Source organism: Lampris incognitus, chromosome 11 (genome assembly GCF_029633865.1).
Source record: "Lampris incognitus isolate fLamInc1 chromosome 11, fLamInc1.hap2, whole genome shotgun sequence".
In the NCBI taxonomy this organism is placed as follows: Eukaryota; Metazoa; Chordata; class Actinopteri; order Lampriformes; family Lampridae; genus Lampris; species Lampris incognitus.
In genome coordinates, this window is record NC_079221.1 from 27,325,556 (window position 1) to 27,350,818 (window position 25,263).

Sequence of the window (25,263 nt, forward strand, 5' to 3'; positions counted from 1 at the left end):
AGTGTGTGGAGCACAGCACAGCCCCGCCCCTCGCGCAGTAAGAGAGAGAGAGACAGAGAGATGGAGAAAACGGCAAACAAGATTATGTTCGCGACGTTTAAATTCCTCGAAAAACACAATTGCCACAATATAAATCTCACTCCATGATTTCTCGAGTACCTACCGACTACCGATAGCAGAACCGAAAATGTCGGATCTTAAAAATGCTCCGGTTTTTACTAATTTAGAACCGGTTCCCGTTTAGAACCGGGTTTCGGGGGGCATCCCTAATGGTATCTGATCCAATTAATCACTTGAAAAGTATTAGGTGGTAATGTAGGTTTATTCAAACATGCTATCATCAGAATCATCATCAGAATATGGACCATGACATGTGTGATCTCTTTAGAGAATGGGGCTCACATTTGTGTGGGTCAACAAACAGCACTGGGGCAAAACATTCAATAACTTGTGGCAGCCATTTTGAATCCAGCATTTACTTTTGACCTAGCTAGAGCTTCTGACCCTTGCAATTTTGTTGCTATCAGATGCAAACCTTGTCTCTACTTTGTAACCTTCAAGAAATGAATTAAGAAAAAGTCTTGTGTGACACATTGACCTTTTGTGCACTTTTTGAATTATACATATGGTTTTGAATGGGTTTCATTTTCCTATAAGTTATGAAACTTGAGTCTGCAAAGGAATCAGATTCCACTTTATTTGGCCATGTATGGTTGCACATAAATGTAATTTGACTCCAGTTTAGTGGCTGTCAATGTACTTTCATAGAACAGCACAACAATGTTCAGGAATATATACAAGAAATGACAGGATACACAGGAAGGCAATAGTGCAATGGTACAGAGTGCAAAGATGCTGAAATAAATATTTTAGCAGGTTACTTGGATACATGAGGTAGGTGGACTTGATAGCATGTATACATGCAATATACAGTATATACAGTATGCTTAGATTTATTATGACAATGTTAAATGTTCATCAGAGTGACAACCTGCGGAAAGAAACTGTTCTTGTGTCTGGTTGTTTTGGTGTACAGTGCTCTATAGTGCCTACCAGAGGGGAGGAGTTGGAACAGGTTGTGACCAGGGTATGATGGGTCTGCAGTGATATTGCCTGCCTGTTTCCTGACTGGAGATGTATGAGTACTGAATGGAGGACAGGTTGGCATCAGTGATTTTCTCTGCATTCCTCACTGTCTGTTTTAGTCTGTTCCTGTCTTATTTGGTGGCCGATCCAATTCAGACAGTGATGGATGTGCAGAGAAAAGACTGGATTATTGCAGAGTAGAACTGAATCAGCAGTATATGAGGCAGGTTCAACTTCCGGAGCTGTTGGAGAAAGTATGTCCTTTGCTGGGCCTTTCTAATGATTTTGTTTGTGTTGGACACCCATCTAAAGTCGTGGGAGATAGTGGATCCCAGAAACCTGATGGTTTCCACAGCAGACACAGTGCTGTTGAGTATAGTGAGAGGGGCAGTATTGGGGGGGGCTCCTCCTGAAGTCCACTGTCATCTCCACAGTTTTAATTGTGTTCAGCTCCAGGTTGTTTTGACCGTACCAGAGTGCCAGCTGATCAACCACCCGTCTGTATGCAGACTTGTCACCGTCCCTGATGAGGCCGATGATCGTTGTCGTCTGCAAACTTCAGGAGTTTAACCGACAGGTGTCCTGAGATGCAGTCATTTGTGTAGAGGGGGGAGAGCACACATCCCTGGGGGGTGCCAGTGCTGACTGTCCGGGGGGGGGGGCTGGTACAGTGAGCTGGGTGAGTTTAGAGTGGAGGATGTCTTGGATGATGGTGTTGAACGCTGAGCTGAAGTCCACAAACAGGATCCTTGCGTATGTCCCTGGGGAGTCGAGGTGTTGCAAGATGTAATGCAATCCCATTGTAACTATCATCCACTGACCTGTTTGCCTGGTAGGCAAACTGCAGGGGGTCCAATAGGGGGCCTGTGATTTCCTTCAGGTGGGCCAACACCAGTCTCTCAGAGGATTTCATGACCACAGACATCAGGGCGATGGGCCTGTAGTCAGTTAATCCTTTCTTGGGGACCCGGGTGATAGTGGAGTTTTAGAAGCAGGAGGGGACTTCACACAGCTCCAGTGAGTTGTTGAAGATCAATGTGAAGATGGAGGCCAGCTGGTCAGCACAGACTTTTAGGCAGGAGGGAGACACGCTGTCCGGTCCTGGTGCCTCCTGATCTTCTCTCTCTGGAAGAGCTTACACACATCCTCTACACAGATCCTGAGTGCAGATGTGGGGTCAGTGACAAGGGGTGAGGGGCTGGCAGGGGGTGCAATTGATTGTGTAATGTGGCTGGAGAGGTTGAGGGGTATGAGAGTGGGCTTATCAAACCTGCAGTAAAACACGTTCAGGTCATCAGCCAGTTGATGGTTCTCTGTAGTGTCTGTGTGTGTGTGTGGGGGGGGGGGGTCTCCTGTAGTTGTTTTCCTGCAGGCCTCTCTATACAGACACAGGATCATAAGCTGAAGACATTTTTTTTTTCAGCTTTTCAGTGTAGCCACTTTTGGCTACTTTTATCTCCTTTGTCCGTGTGTTTCTGGCTTGATTATATAGGATCCTATTTCCACTCCTGTAGGCTTCTTCCATTGCCTGAAGAATTTGGCTGAGTTTTGCTATGAACCAGGACTTATTGTTATTGAAGTTGTGGAAAGTTTTGGTGGGCACACAGTTGTCCTCACAAAAGCTGATGTATGATATCAGAGTGTCACTAAGTTCATCCAGGTCTGTAGATGCAGCCTTAAAAACATTGCAATCAGTGCAGTCAAAGCACGCCTGAAGCTCCAGTTTTGACTCATTGGTCCATCTCGTCAACAGTGTTGGGGAAAGTTACTTTCAAAATGTAATGAATTACAATATTACGCTCTACTACTTAAACTACTTTCACCAAAATAACCACAGAAGTATAAATTGGCATTATAAAATGGAAGAAGGTAATGTTTCATAGCAGGTAATCAAAGTATAGAATCTCAAGTTCATTGCAGTTAATTACAAATCCAGTGGTGGGCAATATTGTATAGCATAATGATGTGGTAGACCTGAAACAGCTTATATTAACAATAGTATGATGATATAGAACAATTAAATAGCCTAGACCTTTTTAAATATACAAATGGCTTTGGACACAGGGATGGGCAGGCAAAGAATCCAAATCTGATAAAATCTCTTCTTGTACTTTTCTTTAATAGACTGAAAATAATGGGAGTCTACTCATTTCGAAAACAGAGTTTGACTCTGCAGCCATCTCAGCGATCGAATTTCGGCAGCAGGAAATTCTTCAGGGGATTTTTTTTTTTTTTTTTTGTGGCACACAGGTGGAAGTGGCACGGTGTGGATGAATTCTTTTTAAAAAAAAACAATAACAAACACTTCAAAGGCCTAAATACTCCAGGCACAGACGCGGCATGACACGTCTGCTGCAGCAGAGCGTGTCCATTATAATCAACTGAAGCTGCTATACTGACCAAGGAAGCCACGTGCACCCGCACTGCTGATCTCTGTATTTATGCCTCTGGTCTATTTTTTTTTCCGCACATCTATGTGGCCCTCCAACAGACAAAAACTTCATAGAACTGTGCAAAAAAGAAAAAAAAGTAAAATCTGTCGAAAAATTATTAAAATAAATCTCATTGTACCAGAGGCAGTGTGACGCAGCAATGCAATCTTGTGGGGATTTTTCATTGCACATTAAAAAAAATTCAATGTGTATCCTGTAGCTAAAACGATCAAGTTAATTCAGTACCCGTTAAATAAAGCATTTGCCACTCAGAGCATTCGGGTGGCGTGGCAGTCGGGTGGTGTGCTGTTGCCTATCAACACAGGGCTTGCCGGTTCATGTCCCTGCATTACCTCCAGCTTGGTCGGGTGTCCCTACAGACACAATTGGCCGTGTCTGCAGGTGGGAAGCCGGATGTGGGTGTGTCCTGTTCACTGCACTAGCGCCTCCTCTGGTCGGTCGGGGCACCTGTTTGGGGGTGGGGGACTGGGGGGAATAGAGTGATCCTCCCATGTGCTACGTCCCCCTGGCAAAACTCCTCACTGTCAGGTGAAAAGAAGCGGCTGGCGACTCCACATGTATCAGCGGAAGCATGTGGTAGTCTGCAGCCCTCTCCGGATCGGCAGAGGGGGTGGAGCAGCAACCGGGACGACTGGGAAGAGTGGGGTAATTGGTCGGATACAACTGGGGAGAAAGAGGGAGAACCCCCCCCCCAAAAAAAAACGGGGAAAAAAAGTATTTGCCACTCAACTTGCTCATTTTCCAACGCAGCCTACTTGAAATCTCCAAAAACTCAGAAAACATGGCTGGTACGCAACCACACGTAACACAGATGCAGTTGGCATAGCAGGTAAACGACTAGGTTAAAACCTAGTTTAAGGCTGGACCGCGACTACATTTAGAAACCAACTGTTTTTGCGCGACTATGTTTAAAAAGTGGTTTCTTTTTACATGGGTTCCATGAACAGCAGCTGTACTGGACAGTTTTCAAACTCTGATTATTTATACAGTTAAAAAGTGCCATCCCAGAAAGTTGAATCTGGAAACGACGTGGATTGACAGGGGCACAGCTTGAAATCTCTGCTGTCGCAGTTTAACAAGCGCTCCGGCTCACTTACCCTGTCGTTGGCTCCGGCAAAGCCCATACAGAGCTGCAGCTCCTCTAAATAAAAGCTCGGTAAAACTTTCCGGTTCAATGGAAAAACTGCAACAAAAAAAAAAGTTTGACCAGTGGATAGTTGGAGGTTTAAAAGTTATTCCCTGCTGAAAGTGATCAGTCAGAGCTGGAAACTGAACAAATAAACAAAACAGAAAAAGTACTAACCGAGTAAAACTCCAGTTTGCGTAACGGCGATCTCAACAGTAATATGCTCTTGACTATCCATCCATCCATTATCCAAACCGCATATCCTGCTGTCAGGGTTGCAGGGATGCTGGAGCCTATCCCAGCAGTCTTGTCAAAAATATTACTTAGGGGCTTGAAATGCTCTGAGTAGTCACTTAACATCATAAGTGGTGAAGCCATTTCAACTTGAACAATGAATTTACAAATAAAGACTACTGTGGTGTTAAGTCACGAGTTATTTTTTTTCTCTTTAAATACTACATGCTACAGCGGGCCAAATGGTTAGTTTGATTTCAGGCTTTGGTAGGTAAGATAATACTCTCACACAGCCTGATTTACAATGGAATGCCAAGATTACGCCAACATAAGAATTAACATTAAGGACGTCAAAGGTCAGAGCAGGAGTACCATGACTACTTCTTTAGAATTTTTAAAACAAAAACTGAGAGATGCTTTTTTCTTATTAAAGTGCATATTGCAGGTTAATTTCTTGATGAAAATTACCATGAAAATGATCTGACATGACCTTTTGAAAAGTTAATGAAGGATTTAGAGGTACTAAACACTTAAACGTGTTTTTTGAACTGTAAACTGAATATGACTGCAGTGATGAAACACATCAAATACTGGTGTTAATATTGACGTTTCTTACCAAATTTATAAAAATCAGCATTTTTAGGGTTGAAAATGACTCAATACGCCATCTACTGGTCTAAATCAGCCCTGAACCTCCAAGGCCAATGCTGATGTAGAGTCGACTGGTTGGGACTTATCTATGTAATGAAATAAAAATAATGTTGATGCGTAGCAGGCTCATAATTATAAGGCTGTGGTCCGTCATATGCTTTTATGGATATGGTGAGAGAGGACATGCAGGTGGCTGGTGTAACAGAGGAAGATGCACAGGACAGGAAGAGATGGAAACGGATGATCCGCTGTGGCGACCCCTAACGGGAGCAGCCAGAAGTAGTAGTAGTAGTAGAGGTCCATCATATGCATCTGAATAAACATTTACAACCTCTTCAGTGTCAAGCTAGTGTTAAGATCCATAAATTTCTTGCCCCCCCCCCATCTTTATTAAGAAAACGATCAAATACACTGTGAAGACATGTGCTCAATCTAATACAAAGAAACAATATGAACTTAAATAACTAAAAAATAATAGGCAAGAGTAATGAATTAAAAATAAATAGAATTGGGATAAACTTCATTAACATAAAATTATAAGAAAGGACAAAAAAAACCACTGGGCGTCCGGGTAGCATAGCGGTCTGTTCCGTTGCCTACCAACGCAGCGATCGCGGGTTCTAATCCCCGTATTGTTTCCGGCTTGTTCGGGTGTCCCTATAGACACAGTTGACCGTGTCTGCGCTGCGGGTGGGAAGCCAGATGTGGGTATGTGTCCTGGTCGCCGCACTAGCGCCTCCTCTGGTCGGTCGGGGCGCCTGCTCGGGGGGGAGAGACTGAGGGGAATAGTTGATCCTCCCATTTGCTACGTCCCCCTGGCGAAACCCCTCACTGTCAGGTGAAAAGAAGTGGCTGGCAACTCCACATGTATCGGAGGAGGCATGTGGTAGTCTGCAGCCCTCCCCGGATCGCCAGCGCGGGTGGAGCAGTGACCAGGACTGCTCAGAAAGCAAGCTGATTGGCCAGGTACAAAGTTCTTTAAAGAGGTCACCATACAGTTTGACAGTTTTAATAATAATAATAATACATCAAACTTATATAGTGCTTTTCTAACACTCAAAGTCGCTTAACAATAAACGTTTTCATAATTGTTTATAAGTTTGAGAGTCAAGTCGATTTTATTTGTATAGCCCAATATCACAGATTACAAATTTGCACCAGTGGGTTTAACAGTAACACAAGATCCTGTCCTTAGACCCTCACATCAGATAAGGAACAACTCCCTAAAGAGAGTCTAAATATATTCTCAAAATTCGTCTAAAAATCCAGTAAAATTTGCAGTAACTTACCTCCAGCTTGGTCTGGCATCCCTACAGACACAATTGGTCATGTCTGCGGGTGGGAAGCCAGATGTGGGCATGTGTCCTGGTCGCTGCACTAGCGCTTCCTCTGGTCGATCGGGGCGTCTGTTCGGGAGGGAGGGGATACTGGGGAATAGTGTGATCCTCCCACATGCTACGTCCCCCTGGCGAAACACCTCATTGTCAGGTGAAAAGAAGCGGCTGGCGACTCCACATTTATCGGAGGAGGCATGTGGTAGTCTGCAGCCCTCCCCTGGTTGGCAGAGGGGGTGGAGCAGCGACCGGAACGGGTTGGAAGAGTGGGGTAATTGGCCGAATACAATTGGGGAGAAAAAAGGGGAAATATAAAAAAATGGGGGTAACTTATTTTTCATTATGTATGTGAAATTTACTTTCTAGAATCAAAAAGTTTACAATGAATTGTCACATTTATCATATTCAAAATTTCATGATGACAGCCCTGTGGTGGTCTGGCGGCCTGTCCAGGGTGTCTCCCTGCCTGCCGCCCAGTGACTGCTGGGATAGGCTCCAGCATCCCCGCAACCCTGACAGCAGGATAAGCGGTTTGGATGATGGATGGATGGAAACATTTTGATGACATTTTTACATCTTAATATTTTGATTAATTTTATATGATATATAATTTATTCGGGTCATAAAAGTGACAATGTATGCAGTGATAGAATATTTGCGTTAAAGATTCTGGTTCATCATTGCCAAAATAACAGTTTTTCAATATCTAAAAATTTGGAGCAATATAGATTTGTTGGATATATATGGTGTAAGATGTGTACTTCTTTAATCTTGTTAATACTGAATTTATATGGCAATAGTCATGCCCTCCGCCAATCAGTACCTATAAAAATGTTGTCCCAAAAAGCTTTTCCTCTATGGACAAGTTTCCTTCTTTCATAGAATGTATAACATATATGTTTAATGTTGCATTTAGCATTGCTAATGTCAATACCATTTATCATCAAAGAGGGTTTTATCTTTAAAACTTCTTGAAATTGAAGATGAATTTTCATTAGATGGGATATAGACCATTAGGAATTTCTTGTTGTTCAACTTGACTGCTCTCCCCTATGTTACGCCACTTAGTTTTGTTTTTTTTTAGATGTGGAAGTAAAATTCTCATAGAAACCATGCCTTAAGTCACTGTAGTGCAGGGGTCAGGAACCTTTTTGACTGGGAGAGCCATAAAAGCCAAATATTTCTAAATATATTTCATTGAGAGCAATATAGTATTTTTAACGTATAATAAATTAAATATGTCTTACTTTTAATGCGACTTCTGGTGCTGCATGGTTTTGCTGATGGCCTTGTAGTCTGGTTCATACGTGGTGAGGTTGAGCTTCATGCAGGTGTTGAGGCTTCCATCAGTTAAACATGAGCGTAGGTTGGTCTTAATGTTCCTCATATGCGAGAATGACTGCTCACATGCATATGTAGAGCCAAACATGGTCAGTACGGCAATACTCACACGCTGCATTGTGTGGTATGTCACAGGAAGCTCGTTCCAAGTTTTAAGAATCAGCTGGTCTTCAGGTTGAAGATTTTTCATTTCTGTCCACTTGTGTTCCCTTGCCAGCTCTGCTCGCTGTTGTGCAAGACTTTCCAACTCTCCATTAAGTGACTTGAACTTACTCATCCACATGTCTGATGCCTTCAGGTCAGCAACTTCCAGCTCAAAGTCTCCGATAGAGACCCCGGGGATGCATGTCAGGTCGATTTTGTCCACTGCACACTCATGTGGATGAGTGATGAACTTGAAAAGACCAGTGCGCGCACGAAATTCTCCAAAACGTGCTTTGAATGACTGCAGGAGATTGGACGTAAAGCCAGCTAGCTGCTGGAGATCCAGATGTTGAGTGGAGTCACTTGCTAAGCATGCATCTCTAAATTGTTGCAGTCTTTCAAAGTGCAGAAGACGACCTGTTTCAATGTCCCTGAGAAAGACTTCCAGCTTGCTTTCAAATGCAAACACTGCTTGTTGAAGGGATGAGATTGTATTTCCAATACCTTGCATTTTCACATTGAGCTGGTTCAGAAGGCCAGTTATGTCCACGAGATAGTTAAACTGCAGGAGCCAGTCAGTGTTGTCTAGCTCAGGATGCTTGACGCCTTTCATTTCAAGAAAAGTCCGGATTTCACTCAGGCAGGCTGCAAAACGGCTGAGCACCTTCCCCCTTGACAACCAACGCACGTTGCTGTGTAAAAGCAGACCGGGATAATGATTTCCAACTTCTTCTAACAGAGCTTTAAACTGGCGATTATTTAAAGCTCGGGCAACAATAAAGTTGACCACTCGAATGACCAGCGACATCACCTCGCCAAGCTCCTGGCCACACGTCTGAGCGCAAAGCGCCTCCTGGTGCAGGATGCAATGAAAACTTAGGATGGCTCTCTTTTCATGTTCACGGAGAAGCGCTACAAATCCTTTGTTCTTCCCCAACATACAGGGTGCACCGTCAGTACAGACAGAAATAAGTTTATCCATCGGTAGTTTTTTTTTCTTTAGCAAACTCCATGAAAGATGTGAATAAATCCTCTCCTCTTGTTGTCCCTTTCATTGGCAAAACAGCCAAGCTTTCCTCACGCAGTGTGTCACCTGCAGCATACCTGGCAATGATACTGCACTGAGATAGATGGCTAACGTCTGTTGACTCATCTAACGCGAGAGAAAAGTATGTCCCGGCATTTATGTCTTAATTTGTGTTTCCTCGACTTGATTTACCATCATGATGCTACGATCGTGCACAGTTCTTGCTGACAGGGGCATGTCTTTTATTCGTTTGATTATCTCGTCTTTATTTGGGAAGTCATCAAACAGTTCATTGGCCACATCAAGCATGAATGTTTTGGCACACTCGCCATCTGTGAATGGCTTTCCATTCCTTGCTATTGCCAAAGCCCCCGCAAAGCTAGCGGAATTCCCGTCACCTTGCTTGGTCCACACACGTAGTTGCTGCTGACTCATCTGCACTCTCCGCTGTAGCTCCTCGCATGCCCTTTTCCTGCTGTCCCCCGCTGGAGATTTCCATGCAAATGAAGCATGGTGCGTATCGAAGTGCCGCTTTATAATTGACCGTTTCATCGAAGCAATTTTATCATTGCATATTAGACATACCGCAGATCCTGCTCTCTCCACAAATGCAAATTCCTCTGTCCACGCAGCCTGGAATGCACGGTAATCATCGTCTTTTTTTCTTTTCGCCATCTTTTCCGTTACAAGGGTTGACGCGGATAAACTAGTTGGCTATCTGATAAAATTGATTTCTTCACTTTACAATGACCCGGACATACTTGCGAGCCATTGGTTCCCGACCCGACCCACGGGTGACCCGTGAAATTTATCTTCAAAACTAATTTCTGTTTACTTTAAAATGACACAGTATTATTAAGAAATATCACAAGTATTTTAAAATCAGTTCCAAACTGATTTTTTTTTTTTTAAATTTTCAACTCAAAATTGTCTGGGAGCCATATGCCGTCACCGGAAGAGCCATATATGGCTCGCGAGCCATAGGTTCCCGACCGCTGCTGTAGTGTATAAAAAAATATTTTTTTTATGAAATTAAAGCGGTTACATAATTTTACTACATATTGATTCACTAGGGTCCCCAACCTGCAAACTGCTGTTTAAGGATTGTTCAAATTTCAAGATGCTTTGATTTTTCTTTTGCTATGACAGTCGTCTGAGATGAGTTTTGTTGTTCTCTGCTGCCCTCTGCAGGGGAAGCAACCGATGGCTGGAAGATGGCGGACTTGAAGCAGCTCACTGGCATGGGCACAAAGGCTCCCATCTACTTCCTTTGTCTGACTGAGCTAAAGAGACTGGAGCATATCAAGGGTGCAGGGAACACCTCTGTGTACAAGCTAACTCCACATAATTGAAGAACTGGACAATGAGTTAAACCGGAGTCACTTTAACTTGGCTCATGGGCACCCATATTTAGTTTCACCCAGCCAACACTGTGGAATCCCAATCGAAGTGAGAGAAACTGGATCTAGTAACATGTTTTATAAAATCTAAGGCTGTGGACAGCTATCACTACTGCCAAAATTACAAGACTTTGCCTAAAGCAAACTTGTTAATTTTCTACTTTGTTTTAAATAGAGGCCTTAAGACTTCTGTCTTCGACAGCTGTAACTAGATTATTCAATTTGTACTTCCCGTAGTAACCCAGTAAACCACATCTAAAAAGTATGAGTGCATACAGTGCAGAGTATTAACTTTCAAGATTTTAGTCTTGCTTTATTTTAATATTTCAACAATAAAAGTGACATGGCAAGAAAAATCAAGGCCTTAATTCTATTACTATTCCTGGTCCTCGATTAAATTACATTACAGTCATTTAGCCGACGCTTTTATAAAAAAGCATCTTACAATAAGTGCATTTAACGTAGGAAATCAGGGGAACTATTAGTCATCAGAGGTCATAAGTGCATCTTCTCTCTAAACAAGCGTCTTAACAGCAAAACTGGTGCTAAAGTAAAAGCGCAAGAAAGAGATTTTTTATATATATATATACATATATATATATATATATATATATATATACATATATATATATATATATATATATAAATGAGTGAATACAATAAGTGCTAAGTGCAAGTAACAGGGTAGCAGTTCTTGAAGAGGTGAGTTTTCAACCTGCACCGAAAGATGGGCAGCGACTCTGCTGTCCTGACATCAGTGGGGAGTTCATTCCACCACTGTGGGGCCAGGACAGAAAACAGCCGTGATCAGGTCAATCGGCAGCAGGGGCCTCTGAGCGACGGGGCAACCAGGCGTCCCGAGGCAGCAGAGCAAAGTGCTCGGGCGGGGGTGTAGGGCTTGACCATGGCCTGGAGATAGGAAGGAGCTGTTCCTTTCACTGCCCTGTATGCTAGCACCAGAGTCTTAAACTGGATACGAGCAGCTACTGGGAGCCAGTGTAGGGACATGAGAAGGGGAGTTGTGTGGGAGAACTTAGGGCGGTTGAACAAATGAGCTGCAGCTTTCTGAACAAGCTCCAGAGGTCTGATGACTGATGCCGGGGCGCCAGCAAGGAGGGAGTTGCCGTAGTCCAGCCGGGAGATGACCAGAGCCTTGATGAGCACCTGTGCCATCTCATCGGTGAGGAATGGGCAAATCCTCCTAATGTTATAGAGGAGAAATATGCAGGAGCGAGCAACTGATGCAACATTTGCGTTTAAATAGTGTCAACTCAGTCTAATGCGATAAATGAAGAACATCTAGGTGGAAGGCTTTTTAAATAGAGGAGGGTGCTGTTGCACCTGCAACTTGTTCACATTTATCACATTACCATACACAACATTATGTTCCCCCCCCCCCCCCCCCAACTACACATAACCAGCTTTCCTGAATAAGTTGCTTCCTCTTTAATGGAAGGTGTTTTAACTTAAGATTTGCTCCCACCACTAGTAACAATGTTAAATGTTCATACCAAATTCACCACTTATACAACCCCTCTTCTAAGCCACGGTTTAGCCCTGGGTTTTGCTCTTACATTTGAGTTCTTTGGAGTGTAGTTGAAACGTCATTCCAAAATACATATTGCCAGTGGAAGAAGACCCCCCTTTTTTTTCTCCCCAATTGTATCCAGCCAATTACCCCACTCTTCCGAGCCATCCCGGTTACCGCTCCACCCCCTCTACCGATCCGGGGAGGGGTACAGACCACCACATCTCCGATACATGTGGAGCCGTCAGCTGCTTCTTTTCATCTGACAGTGAGGAGTTTCACCAGGGGGACGTAGCGTGTGGGAAGATCATGCTATTCCCCCCAGTTCCCCCTCCCACCAAACAGGTGCCCTGACCGACCAGAGGAGCTGCTAGTGCAGCAGCCAGGACACAACCCACATCCGGACTTCCCACCCCCAGACACGGCCAACTGTGTCTGTAAGGATGTCCGACCAAGACGGAGGCAACACGGGGATTCGAACAGGCGATTCCCGTGTTGGTAGGTAAAGGAATAGACCGCTGCGCCACCCAAACGCCCACTTTAGTCTTGTAAATGGCAACAAAAAAAAAAATCTGGCATACTCATGGCTTTTAACTTGACAGGTCGACAGTAAAAAGATTGACACGAATGTCTTTGCACAGATTTGATAAAACAAAAGTCAGTCAATAAGGATGTAGGAAAACATGACTCCACTGCACATGAACTGAAGTGGGGGAGGAAGAGGGAGATGAAAAAAGGGCCCGAGGTCAATATGGTCTCATATGACCCTGCATTGGAAGTGCTCTGTTGGGGTGAGTGATGGCGATATCCAAATAGTCCCCAATTTGAAAACGTTGAGACTGTAGGGTCATTGAGTCATCTATACCCTTCCGTCCTGATACCGTGCTGCCAATGTCTTTCACTCTGAAATAGAAAAGTAATCATGATGCATGGTCAATAATCCAGGTAAGGAAACCACAGCATGTTGAATCAATTCATCTGGAGAAATATTTCATCACTCATCTAATTGATTTCTTCAGTCTCACCTGACTGCAGGTATCCCCCACCCTTGTAAACAGCACAGTTGCATAATGACCAAACCAACAATCTGTTTCATATGCAAACTGCCGTGACCATTAACTAGAGTTGCAAATTGGCCATGTGTACTATTCAGAGGATTGGGGAATAGTTTGCAATCACAGCACTAAAATGGTGACAGATGTACTCTTAGACCTCAGACAAAATTTTGTACCATAGATTATATTCTGGAAGCTACACCTAGTCTGGTTTACCTAAGATACATGAACAGGATGTGCCATTACCGCCTATTGTTAGTATAATTAACTCTGACCGATAACATCTCTAAGTTTCTGGCATCTATTCTTAAACCATTGGTAGGCAGTAATGAACATCATTCAGAACACTGGATTTCTTTGGATAAGGTGAGGGACATCATTATGGAGGGGGATAAAACAATGGTCTCTTATGTTACAGCTCTCTTCACGTGCTTTCCTGTTGAAGCAGAGGAGGTAGTCCATATGAAATTACAGGATGAACCCACCCTGAGCAGTAGGACCATCCTTGAACCTGACCAAGTGCGTCTGCTCCTGAAGCTGTAGTCCACGTACTTCACATACAGGGGGCAGTACTATGTAGGAAGAAGTATGGGTGTGCTATGGGTTTCCCAGTTTCATCTATAGTGACCAACTTGTATATGGAGGAAGTGGAAAAGAAGGCTCTGATGTCCTATTCCATGTACATATCTTAATAGGCACTGACAAGTTGTGTTATGAATTGTGTGCTGCATATAACTTTAGCCATTAGACATAAGCTGAGCCAGTCTGTAACGTCCATGTGTAGAATGAACTATGTTGAACATAGAGATGTCTTCCAAGCAAAAATGGAACAGAAAGCTCAGAATCATTAAGAACTTAAACACAGAAAGAACGTTAAATAAAAACCCACAAGAAAAATTAAATCTAACCTTGTCTAGTTGTACTTTCACCTTGTATTTGTATTTTGTGATATTGGGCTACACAAATAAAACTGACTTGACTTAAACAGTACAGCTGTAGGGGATCAAAAACAAATTAGTACAAATTCCCCTTACTGGATTGCAACCATAAGAACACCTGTGTACAATTATATGAGATTCAAGTGAAATGGGAAAACCCCCAATATGCAAAGGCGCTTTTTTCATGTCATTCTGGATTCAGCAGTCATACCTGAAGCAATCCCAGTCTTCATAACCTCAAAGCAGAGGTTTATTTTGACAGAGGCAGTTTACTGATGTAGTCATTGATTTCTTCCATGTTTGAGAAGGAGGAACTGGTGCCATTGGGGTGAAAGATTCCAATGTCAGCAGGGTACAAGGAGTACCTTATCCCAGCTTCTCTCAGTAATTTGTGGGCATTTGCCGACTCCTTCCTCTTCCTCACAACCTCCATGGGGAAATCCTGATAGGAGGACACGTTTCCACCCTCTATGTATTGTACCTGTTTCTCGCTGCATATAGGATTCTCTGTCGGTGTAGTTGTCACCAGGACGGCTCTCGGGCCCTCCTTACCGGCGAGTCTCATCGGCGGTTCCGTGCGATGGACTCTGTTTTTATTCGCTCCTGTTGCATATTCAGGACATCTAGTATCCACTTTTCAAAGAAATCGACCGGTGTTTTGCCCTCCACATCTTTCAGTCTCACAATCCTCACATACTGCTGTTGACTTTGGTTTCCAAAACTTTCTTTAGCTGGACCTCCAGAGCTCTCACCCCGGATGCAGTAGTAGCCGACACATCCTCCAGGTCTGACACCTGCTGCTCTACTGTCCCCATTCTCTCATTTAAATTGTCTAATTTCTCAGAGAGTTCGCGAACTGGTTTAATTGTTAGCTAATTTACTGTCCAACATCTCTATATTACAGTAACACTCTCCATAATTAATTTGTGTCGGTAGGAACTTAGCTCTTCGCTGTCAGCATGCGTTGCGTCACCTCATCCTCCGGCCCAAGCTCATTGTCTTGGCTAGCATGGGTAGCATCAGCATTGCCTTTTACCTCCTTTTTTACGTCCGTCTTTCTTCTTATTTGATTGGGGATGTGTGAGAAAGTTGTCTAGTGACATTAAAGGTGTAATGTGTACCCTAGGCGGCTTTTCACTGGTAGGAAATATGTTTAAAAAAGAAATTTGCAGTAATCCAGTGGGGAGGCGAAATTTCTACGTCTGCTCAGATTGGCGCATCATGTGATCCCCCATGCTTTGTTGTTTTGATGAGCTGCACCTGCCTGCAGAATTAAAAAATAAAGCCTTACGGCTGTATGCTAGTAGACTTCTTCAGTGATTAGAGTAAGTAACTAACAAGCATTTGATTACCTACCTATTTTGGGAACTAGTTGTTGAATGGGGGAATTTTCTAAAGACTTGCCAGCCACCTACTATGGTGAGTGTGGAGGGAGAGGGGTCCTAATTACCTGTAGCCTTGTCGTTTAGGTTCAGGGTAGACTATGGCAAAGCTGAAGAGCGTGCCTTTTTTCCGAGCTTCAGGATGAACTTCTTTTACGAGACTTGTAAGTTCTTTTAAAGTAGCGTCCATCCTGTTGGGAAAAATACCAGAGATTGGTAACATGGCTAATGGTTCTGACAGTTACAAAACCCACCATCATGCAGGGCCAGTCAGTTTCCATATTTTGTTTTGTTCTTTTAATGTAATTTTTTGCAATACTTTTTTCTTATATCTCATGTAATATATGTGGTATGCAATATGTGAGCAACACCATGTCAAATTCATTTTATGTGCAAATTTAATTGGCTTACAACTATAGTTTTTACGTGAGCATCAATAAATTGGTTGCAAAGGTGGGTTTGAACTCCCTCCTTTGCAACTATTAATTAGTCCTATTCTTTAAGTTGCATTAATGCGCTTCCCTCCATATAAACAAAAAACATGGTCAGGCAGTCTAATTGTTAAATGTGTTTACATCCTCATTTAGCAATGTTTTTATCAACAATAAAAAAACTTACAAAGACAGTCAGCAATTAGTATATATATTTGTGTGTCAACCCACAGCTATCTTAAGAGTGCTCAACAGTAATGATATCACAGCAAAGAGTCCATTTCAAACAAATTAGTGTGCAAAATCAGTACATCACAGACTGGCCAATCAGACATGAAACAGGATTCCAAAGTAGCTGGACAATGGCAAAAATTGGTATCGTGTAACGCTGATGCACCATCTATAGGAATTGCACTGCATGCCCTGGTAAATATGGTCAGATCTTTTGGATGGTGTGTACAGCAAAAAGACAAGAATAGGACAGTCGCAAGTTGATTACAAAAATTATGGAATAAATAAGTTAATGTACATGAAGTGACAATATATAATTGGGGGTGTTCATTATCAAATGATATATTGCCTTGATATTGACTGGGCTTACCAAGTGTATATCTGAAGCTCGCTTGCTGGAACGTTTCCCCTGGCAAACTCATCCATCCTGTGATGCCGCCCATTGTTGGTTGTGAATACCCTCAGCAGAAGCGGACATGTCTTTTAGGACCAATACAATAGGTAAAGATTTGAATCAAATTAAAAATTCGAAAACGTGGGAAGAACATTAGTGAGTGGGAATCGTGTTCTGAAACATTTAACACACAGATAAGCTAACTGCCCATCAAATGTAGTTTAATGGTGCAGTGCATATCAAACGTGAAATTTTGGATTCAGTCCCATTATGAACATATGCTGCGGCAAATAATTACTTGATGTAACCGCTTGCACAGATTACTAAAACGTAAGGCTGAAAAAAAGACTTTGGTGATATAAATTCTTACCGTATGAACATAGCCTCATTTCTAGCTAAACGGCTGCAAAGCGCAAGCAAAACAATTCGAGAGCTAATGTTCACTTAGCCAAAAGCACCAACCTTTTCTCGGTCCACTTGTTTCTCAGGTTCTTTTTTTATTTCTTCTTGTGTGACTCTCGATTCTACCGCCATGTTTAGCAACTGCGACCGTTTGCGAAACTGAAAAATAAACTATTAGGAAACTTTTTATACTGCACACACGACGTTTGTACTGTCGACCCAACTTTACGACTTCAGGGCGCATACGAATGACGCCATAGCAATGTGCTCAGTGATGGCCAATCACATCACCGGAGGCGTCCAGACAAAGATGACGACACAAAAGTAGGTTTTGGTTTTCTAGCCGGCCACCATTTTGGGAGTCAAAATATCCGTCAAATACCATCGCGCACACCTCCACACGCCCTATTGTGGCCTTATTATGGTTCACACATGTGTGGTGGCTGGCTGCAGGAACAGAAGGACACCAGGAACCACGTTATCGTTTTACCGTTTCCCGCGGGACCCCGAGAGAAAGCAACGCTGGATTGCAGCTGTAAACCGAGAGGGATGGGTGCCAAACGACGGCAGTCGACTGTGTAGTACTCACTTCATCTCAGGTAGACTGAAACTTGTCGATGAAACGATGTTTGAACATGCTCTTTTACCGCAGTCCATTTTCCCCATTAAACTCCATCTCAATCATCCAATGATGTTCACAAACGAAGGGGAACAAAAACATAAGCCCGTTTGATAACTTTAGTTCGAGCTCGGAAATTAAGAAAACGAAGAACCTTGATCTCCTTTAAGATGACAAATCATTAACAGATATCGGCACTTTTAGATGCAAAGCATCTCATCAGCTCGGCTTTTTCTCACACTGATTCACAAACTGACATTTAAGCTGTACCATTTGCGTAGATGTGGGTGTGAGACGCCTCCAAAAATGTTTGTAACTGCATCCTTAACACACTGTTGTAAAACGTTAAAGATTTTGCATTTTTTATTAATGTTATAATCCTCATTGGTCAGAAAATTATCAAAATGTTTTCTCTGCACCCTGCCCGCACTAGTCTCTCTTAACCTTCCCCTCATATTTCGTCACTCGGTATTGCTCACCTGGTTTGATTTAGGAAGGATCTCACTGTAACGCCATCACCTGTGCTGTGCACAAACAAATCAATCGTTTAAGGTTTTTAAGTGTTTCTGATGTGTCACCTTGCTTTTCTGGGTTTTCTAAAGACATGATTCAGATGAAGTAAACTTAGCTCCGTGGAACTGATGTAAAATATATTTTAGTCTCACTGTTAATTGCCCAGTTAGGATATTGTATTAATAATATGTATCACTAGCTACTCAGTTGAAAATGTGCAGTTATTACCAAGTCTACTAACAATTACCAACTTAAAATAATGATCCTGTATTGTTCTGTTCAGAACAAAGTAACACAACAGTTGTGCTTTGCAGCTGTAACATGGTAGGTCTTGTTTTGTTTTTGTTTTTGTTTTTTGTTCATCTTCTTTTACTTACTTTACCTTTTTACATTCTGCTTTCCAACTTTTATTTCCACATCCAGGTAAACAGGTTAAGAACCCACGGTCGCCAGATTATGTGCCCTCTGTGTTCACTGCAGCTCCCTTGTCTCCAGAGATGAAGGAACCCGGTGCCTTTGAACTGCTAGACAAGCAGGAAGCCCAGGTGGAGGCAGCCAATGCCTTGCTCTTCCTGCAGGGCCAGGGCAGGGCTCTGGTGGGGGAACAGGGACAAATCCAGCCTGAGGATGAGGCAGAGGAGGAGAGCTCTTCTTCGTTCATCAGCAGTGATGATAATGATGACGACAACCATGATGAAGATAAGTCAGAATTTGCAAGTGACAGCAAAAGAGGGAGGCTGGCCCAGAAGACTGAAGGGCCGATGAATTTTGAAGACATTTTAACGGCCCTGAAGAAAGAGAACCAGGCCCTCAGGGAGTCAGTGGAGAAAATGTCCCTCTCAGAGACTGCTCTGAAGAATGACGCAGAGAAGGTGAAGTTCTACACTGGCTTGCCCAACTATTTTGTATTAGAGACAGTCATGTTGCTCCTGGCACCTCACATGGACGGAATCAAAAACGTCAAGCTCTCCAAGTTCCAGCAACTTCTTCTGACTCTGATGCGGCTCCGCTTGGACCTCCGCAACCAGGACCTTGCCTATCGATTTGGTGTGAAGGTTGGTACAGTAACCAGGACAGTGCATCGCATGGTCCACATCATGTCGTCCACACTAGTGCCAACAGCAGTCTTCTGGCCTTCTCGTGCTGAGCTCCGGAAAAATCTCCCAGCCGCCCTGCGTTCCTCCCACCCTGACTGTGCCGTCATCATAGACTGTTTCACAGTGCCCTTTGAGGAACCCATTTCCCATGGCAACCAGCAGCAGAGGGTGATGCCAAACTCTAGGTCCCTTCAGGGGATGGCAGGCAGTAGTAATGTGTTGAAGTACCTGATTGGCGTGGCTCCGCAGGGTGTGGTCACCTTCGTATCCAGGGGGGTTTTGGGGAACGTCAGTGACAAGAACCTAGCAGAGGGGTGCGGCTTCCTGTGCAAACTTCTTCCAGGTGATGTCGTGCTGGCTAACCGTGACCTTGACATCAGTGAGGCTGTGGCCGCCCGTGGAGCCACTTTCAAAAATGCTGGTGGCTACAATGACAGAGGAGAAGGCTATGGAAGCTCAGAGAGTTTCTTGCTGCCTGATGCCTCCCTTGAAATACTGAGTGTGCCCAGGCATGTGGAGAAGGTGATCTGTATGGTGAAACAAAGGTACGCCATGCTGACTGGCCCTGTTGAGAGCCCTTTCACCACGGTGTCTGAGCGCACATCGAACCTGTCGACCTTTGATAAGATTGTACAGGTTGCCTGTGCCTTAAACAACCTGTGCATCTCTGCTGCTCCTCTAGAGTGACTGGTAAAGTACCATCCAATGCTACTTTGTTCCAGAATTTAAGTCCCCTTTACTGCAACGAACATAATCCATGTTTTCCCTCTACATCCCTTTGTCAATGCTATGTAATTCGATGCAGGAAATGTGGTTTTGAAACTCATCCAGTTCAGTTTATGTATTCACATTAGCTTTCTTCATGAACTTGGTCAGAGTATTCCCACTTGTGAACATTTAACAATGCTTTAATCCAAAGCCAGAAACCACAAGATTACAAAGATGTAATGTCATCAAAATGTGCAATCAATCTGATAATGAGCGATTTTTTTCATAGACTCGAAGAATATAATTTTTAACTAAGTTACCAAAAGATTTTCATGTTTCCAGACAGAGTGCTTTCAGTCAAATTCTGACTTGATCCGCCATATGTATAAAGATACATACCTCGGAATTTATAGTCTACAGAGCAAACAGACACATGTTAAAATGCATCCAAATAAAATGCACAAAAATAAATGAAAATATTGTGAAGTAAAGCTATTTTCCCCCTAGAATAAACTGTCAGGTGCAAAGGTAGCTTAAGTGCATGTGGTATATAAATTAGTTCAAGTTTATGAATTAATTGGTTATAATCTTCATGACAGGGCAGAGAGCTGTTTTTCTGAAAGGCACAGTGACTGGAAAATCCAAAAATGTATCAGCTGCTTTCAGTTTTACCATCAAACTGGATTTTTTATTTTTTATTTTTTTAATTAGAAGTTGACTCTTGAATGATATTGGATTACCTGGGAAAGGCCCTAGTAGGGTAAAGAAATTTACCGACTGCAACCAAATATGACAGCATTTTAGTCCATGGTGGCTGGGGCAATAGTGCTGACCTGTGAGCAATCTAGAGCCATGCGTATGCAGGTTTTCATTTCTGCCAAACACCACATCAGCAGATTTCACTTGTGAGCACGTCTTCAACCAGAGAATTTAATGCACACAAGTTTGGACCATTGGTCTTTGGTATTTCCCTACAGTAACTGTAAAAGAGCATGCAATAGAAAGATAGACATTATCTGTGATAGGGAATTTGGCACAAATATCCTTTGCTCCAGATAAGACTAACTACAAAAGGTATAAAAATAAAGGAGGAGAAAAGCGGGTTGAAAAGAGCTTGAAACTGGTAAAAATGGAGGATGAAATAATTCCTTAGGTCTGTTAATGACTCATTTATGATTCTGCTTTTACCGTTTAATCTCAAGAGTTGGAATAAAGGTTATTCATGTTTTTTTTCTCCTCCAGGGCTTTCCTTTCCCAAGTGAGATAGTAATTGAATTGTAAGGAATAAAATAGGACTAATAATCATAATAATGGTAATACTTTATTGAGCCATAAAGGAAAATTCTCTTTTCACTTACCGCTCCCCATCTCACAGAGAGATCAGAGTACAGGGCAGGCTAAAGAAAAGCCCCCGGCGATGGTGGTGATTCGGTGTCCCTTTGGCTGGATGAGGCATCTGTAAAATATTTTCAGCACAGACCTCATTCAAAACTTATTGAGCCAACCCGGTAAATAGAAAGTTTGGAATTTTTTAAAATGGTCTACATGTTGCCAAGCAAGGAAAGGTCTGTGAGCTCTTTGGTTGTTTCCCATTATTTCTTAGGGGAGCTATGTAAAGTTTGTGGCATCACAAATTTGTGTGCTAGGGAAATTCATTGTCTTGTAACTGGTCATACTAAGTGAGAGTAGTGGCCTTTCAAAATGAATGGACTTAAAGCATAGGAGACACATTTGAGTTGCGAAAGTTTGCAGTATTATCCTTTTAGATGCCCTTTTTTCTTTACACAATCTATCTGACATATTTGGGTAATTGCATTTTTAGAGACACTTAAAAGAGATGAATTTTGCAAGAAAATGCTCTCCCAAAAGGCAATCAACCCAGCCAGGAACTGAGAAATTGTCCTCATTGACAAAGATTGAGAGTGTGCTTTGGTGGCTTGAGCTTTGGCACATTAAGAATGTACAAATTTAATTTTGCAATTGGAGCTCATTGGTTCGGGGGCACGTTTCATGTGGTCTATGTTTGCTAAAATTGATTGTAACTGTTTTGGAAGATGATTGTATATTAGACATTTTTGTGCAAGGTACAATGTAAAACTGGGTATCTTGAGCAAGTGGGATATCTCAGATCGATAGATAATGGAAAAAATGTTACTTTTAGAATTTCTTTTCAAATTAACCTTTGACTTCCAAATGAAAATTATTTAAAAATTCGTGAGTACTCCAAATTTTTAATTTTTGACCATTTTTGGATTTAACTTGATTTGTAAGTAATCCTGCTTCTTGAAGTACCCCTCTGGTTGAAAGCATTGTCCTCTTTACCCGTGCCTTAGTTTGTAAAGCTGGTACTGCTGTTTCAAAACAGCCCCTTGTTTTCTACAAATACTTAATTTCTGAATTCAACAGAACACTTCTAGTTCTATGTCCTCCCCTGATTCTGTAACTATTGTGAATGCGTATCCCGGCTAGTGCTGTAGCATAAAGCATATTTTTTGTTGTTTACATGTCGTTTTTCCCCAGCACTATTCTTTGACAAATGTGTATGAAGAATGGAATATTAATGTTTCTCATACTGTCATTCCCATTACTGTTTAGTATGTATAAACTCCAAATGATGTCAAGTTCTTACACATGTAATTTTTCTTTTTGTCCTGCATGTGTTGGAAAACTATTTGAACAACAGTGGTTCACATACTAAGGCTGAGGACTTAAAATGAGGTGCAAGTCTGTTTGTAGAAAAAAAAAGGAGCATGCTCTAATGAGTGCTGGCATGCTGCCATTGAAGAGTCTGAATTGAGACTAAAACTGTCTTAGTTTGACTCCTGGGCTTCAGTTTTAAAACCCCTTGCTGAGTAATAAGTAGTGTAAGGTTCAGAGAGGCGTGCCATGGCAGCACACAGCGAAATGTGCCTTCTGTTGTTTTGCCCACGGATATGGTCTTTAATGGATGGCTTCATGTCTTTAATGACCAGTTATGTTTATCATGTATGTTGCAGGGTTTCCCACTAAACAAATGTTTGAAGTAATTTTTGTTTTAGTAGAACATAATGGGGGTTTTGGGGTTTTGTTGTTGGGTTTTTTTTTTTTGGACAAACTATTCTATAGACATGCAGGGGCTATCAACCTCCAACATCAGCTGCACTCAGGATCCACCATCATGGTCATAGCTGAGGTTCCTCCAAAGCTCTCAACAGTCAGTAATGAAACACAAACCGGTTAAATAGAAGCACAAGTAGCCCTGATATTTAGAGAAGAGATTTTGTGACCAAGCAAGACATACTTTAGCTTTTGTCACGGACCACCACAGTGTACATGGGGCAAATGGTCTAAACCCCCCTCTTGGTCCTATGGCACTGCTCAGTGGCCAGCAGTTTAGGAAACAGTGGTTTTATTCCACTTTACCAGACTCAGAATTAGGACAAAATCAAACATAAAACTGAACCTTTGATGTGTAACTGCATGACCCCCCCCCCAAGTCTTTTACATTTCGTTTAGCATTGCCGTTAAACCACCCTTTCATACATCTACATCAAACCACTACCACTAATTACCTCACTTGACTCAACAGCTCTACACATGGGCCTAATGCACATGCACTCACCTATTACAGGCATTGATGAAAAAGAACACTGGTTGTTCACACAGACTCTTTTCTAGGTAAAAGGGAATATATTAAATCAACGTCGTCTTCAAAGGTATGATTCTGGACACAATGAAATGGCATATCATGTTTAGGTTAAGTTTTGGAAACTGTGACTGTGGGTCCCCAAAACGGTCAGTATTGGTGGTTGACCACGTGAACTTCTACAAATGTATGTAATCTAAAAAAAGGTTCTTGTAAGACAAGAAAAATTCACTATTCCCGTTGAGATGCAAAGCAAACATTCTGGTCCCAGCTGAAACTGGTCAAATCCCAACATTGTTTTTTTGGGAAACCCTGGTGTCTTCTCAAAGTTAGTGCCCCCCCACACACACACACACACACTATCATATTGTTATGCTGTCTGTATGTGCAATGGTCATGCTTGATGACTGCACGTAAATAAATCCATAGTATAATGTTGAAAGATTTAGGGTTCCCTGCTTTTGTTTTTGTATTTTTCTTTGCCATCGATCATATGACTGGAAATTTAAAATTCAAGAAATGCAACGGGCTTCTGACACTTCATCAAATCACACACGGCAGGTCTGCAGTTCCTTGCGCATGTGTGTGTGTGTGTGTGTGTGTGTGTGTGTGTGTGTGTGTGTGTGTGTGTGTGTGTGTGATAAACAAGCTCTTTGGAAGTGAGGCCTAGCCTTTTTGGGCCATGTGGTTACTTAGTGTGTTAATTCACAGTATGATTATTCACAGTATTCACAGTGTGATTCCCGTTGAGATGCAAAGCAAACATTCTGGTCCCAGCTGAAACTGGTCAAATCCCAACATTGTTTTTTGGGAAACCCTGCTGTCTTTTCTCAAGGTTAGTGCCCCCCCCCCCCCCACACACACACACACACACTATCATATTGTTATGCTGTCTGCATGTGCAATGGTCATGCTTGATGACTGCAAGTAAATAAATCCATTGTGTAAAATTGAAAGATTTTGGATTTCCTGCTTTGGTTTTTGTATTTTTCCTTGCCATCGATCATATGACTGGAAAATTAAAGTTCGAGAAATGCAACGGGCTTCTGACACTTCATCAAATCACACACGGCAGGTCTGCAGTTCATTGCGTGTGTGTGTGTGCGCGCGTGTGTGTGCATGCGTGTGTGTGTGTGTGTGTGTGTGTGTGTGTGTGTGTGTGTGTGATATACAAAGTCTTAGGAAGTGAGGCCTAGCCGAACTTTTATTTTTTTTGGGAGGGGGGGCATGTGGTTACTTACAGTGTGTTAATTCACAGTATCTAAGTGCTATATACAGTTGTTGTATATAGCACTTCCCGGCTCTTTCCTTGGATTGATTCTCTTGGTGAATCAGCGAGGGAGCGAGAGGATAAAGTTGCAGTATAGTTTGTGTTTTTTTTTGTATTTTTATTTTCATTTATCTATATATCACAGGGGGAAATGCATCGGAGGAAGCCCCGCCTTGAATATGTGCGGTGCTGACGTGCGTCGGTCCGTCACGTGACCCGAGGAATGTTAACAATGCAGTAAGAGTCCAACTTTGTACTGCGTTTAGATATCTGG

The 25,263-nt window shown here is 42.5% G+C and overlaps 2 protein-coding genes across 2 annotated transcripts in view; one reads left to right on the top strand and one right to left on the bottom strand.

The window, feature by feature from the left end:
- Nucleotides 1-11,089, top strand: part of ska3 (spindle and kinetochore associated complex subunit 3) — a 46,883-nt gene extending 35,794 nt beyond the window's left edge. Inside the window, exon 11 of the mRNA XM_056288883.1 lies at nucleotides 10,588-11,089. Coding sequence (XP_056144858.1) covers nucleotides 10,588-10,748 — 161 coding nt within the window. The 3' untranslated portion in view covers nucleotides 10,749-11,089. The remainder of the gene's footprint in view (nucleotides 1-10,587) is intronic.
- A 1,142-nt stretch (nucleotides 11,090-12,231) lies between these two features.
- Nucleotides 12,232-17,381, bottom strand: sap18 (Sin3A-associated protein). The gene is made up of 4 exons (XM_056289921.1): nucleotides 17,218-17,381; nucleotides 16,732-16,841; nucleotides 15,768-15,890; nucleotides 12,232-13,227 (listed from the first exon to the last, which is right to left on the bottom strand). Exons 1-4 carry the CDS (start codon nucleotides 17,287-17,289, stop codon nucleotides 13,071-13,073), a joined length of 462 nt encoding a protein of 153 aa, XP_056145896.1. The 5' UTR covers nucleotides 17,290-17,381; the 3' UTR covers nucleotides 12,232-13,070.
- Nucleotides 17,382-25,263: the final 7,882 nt, after the last annotated feature.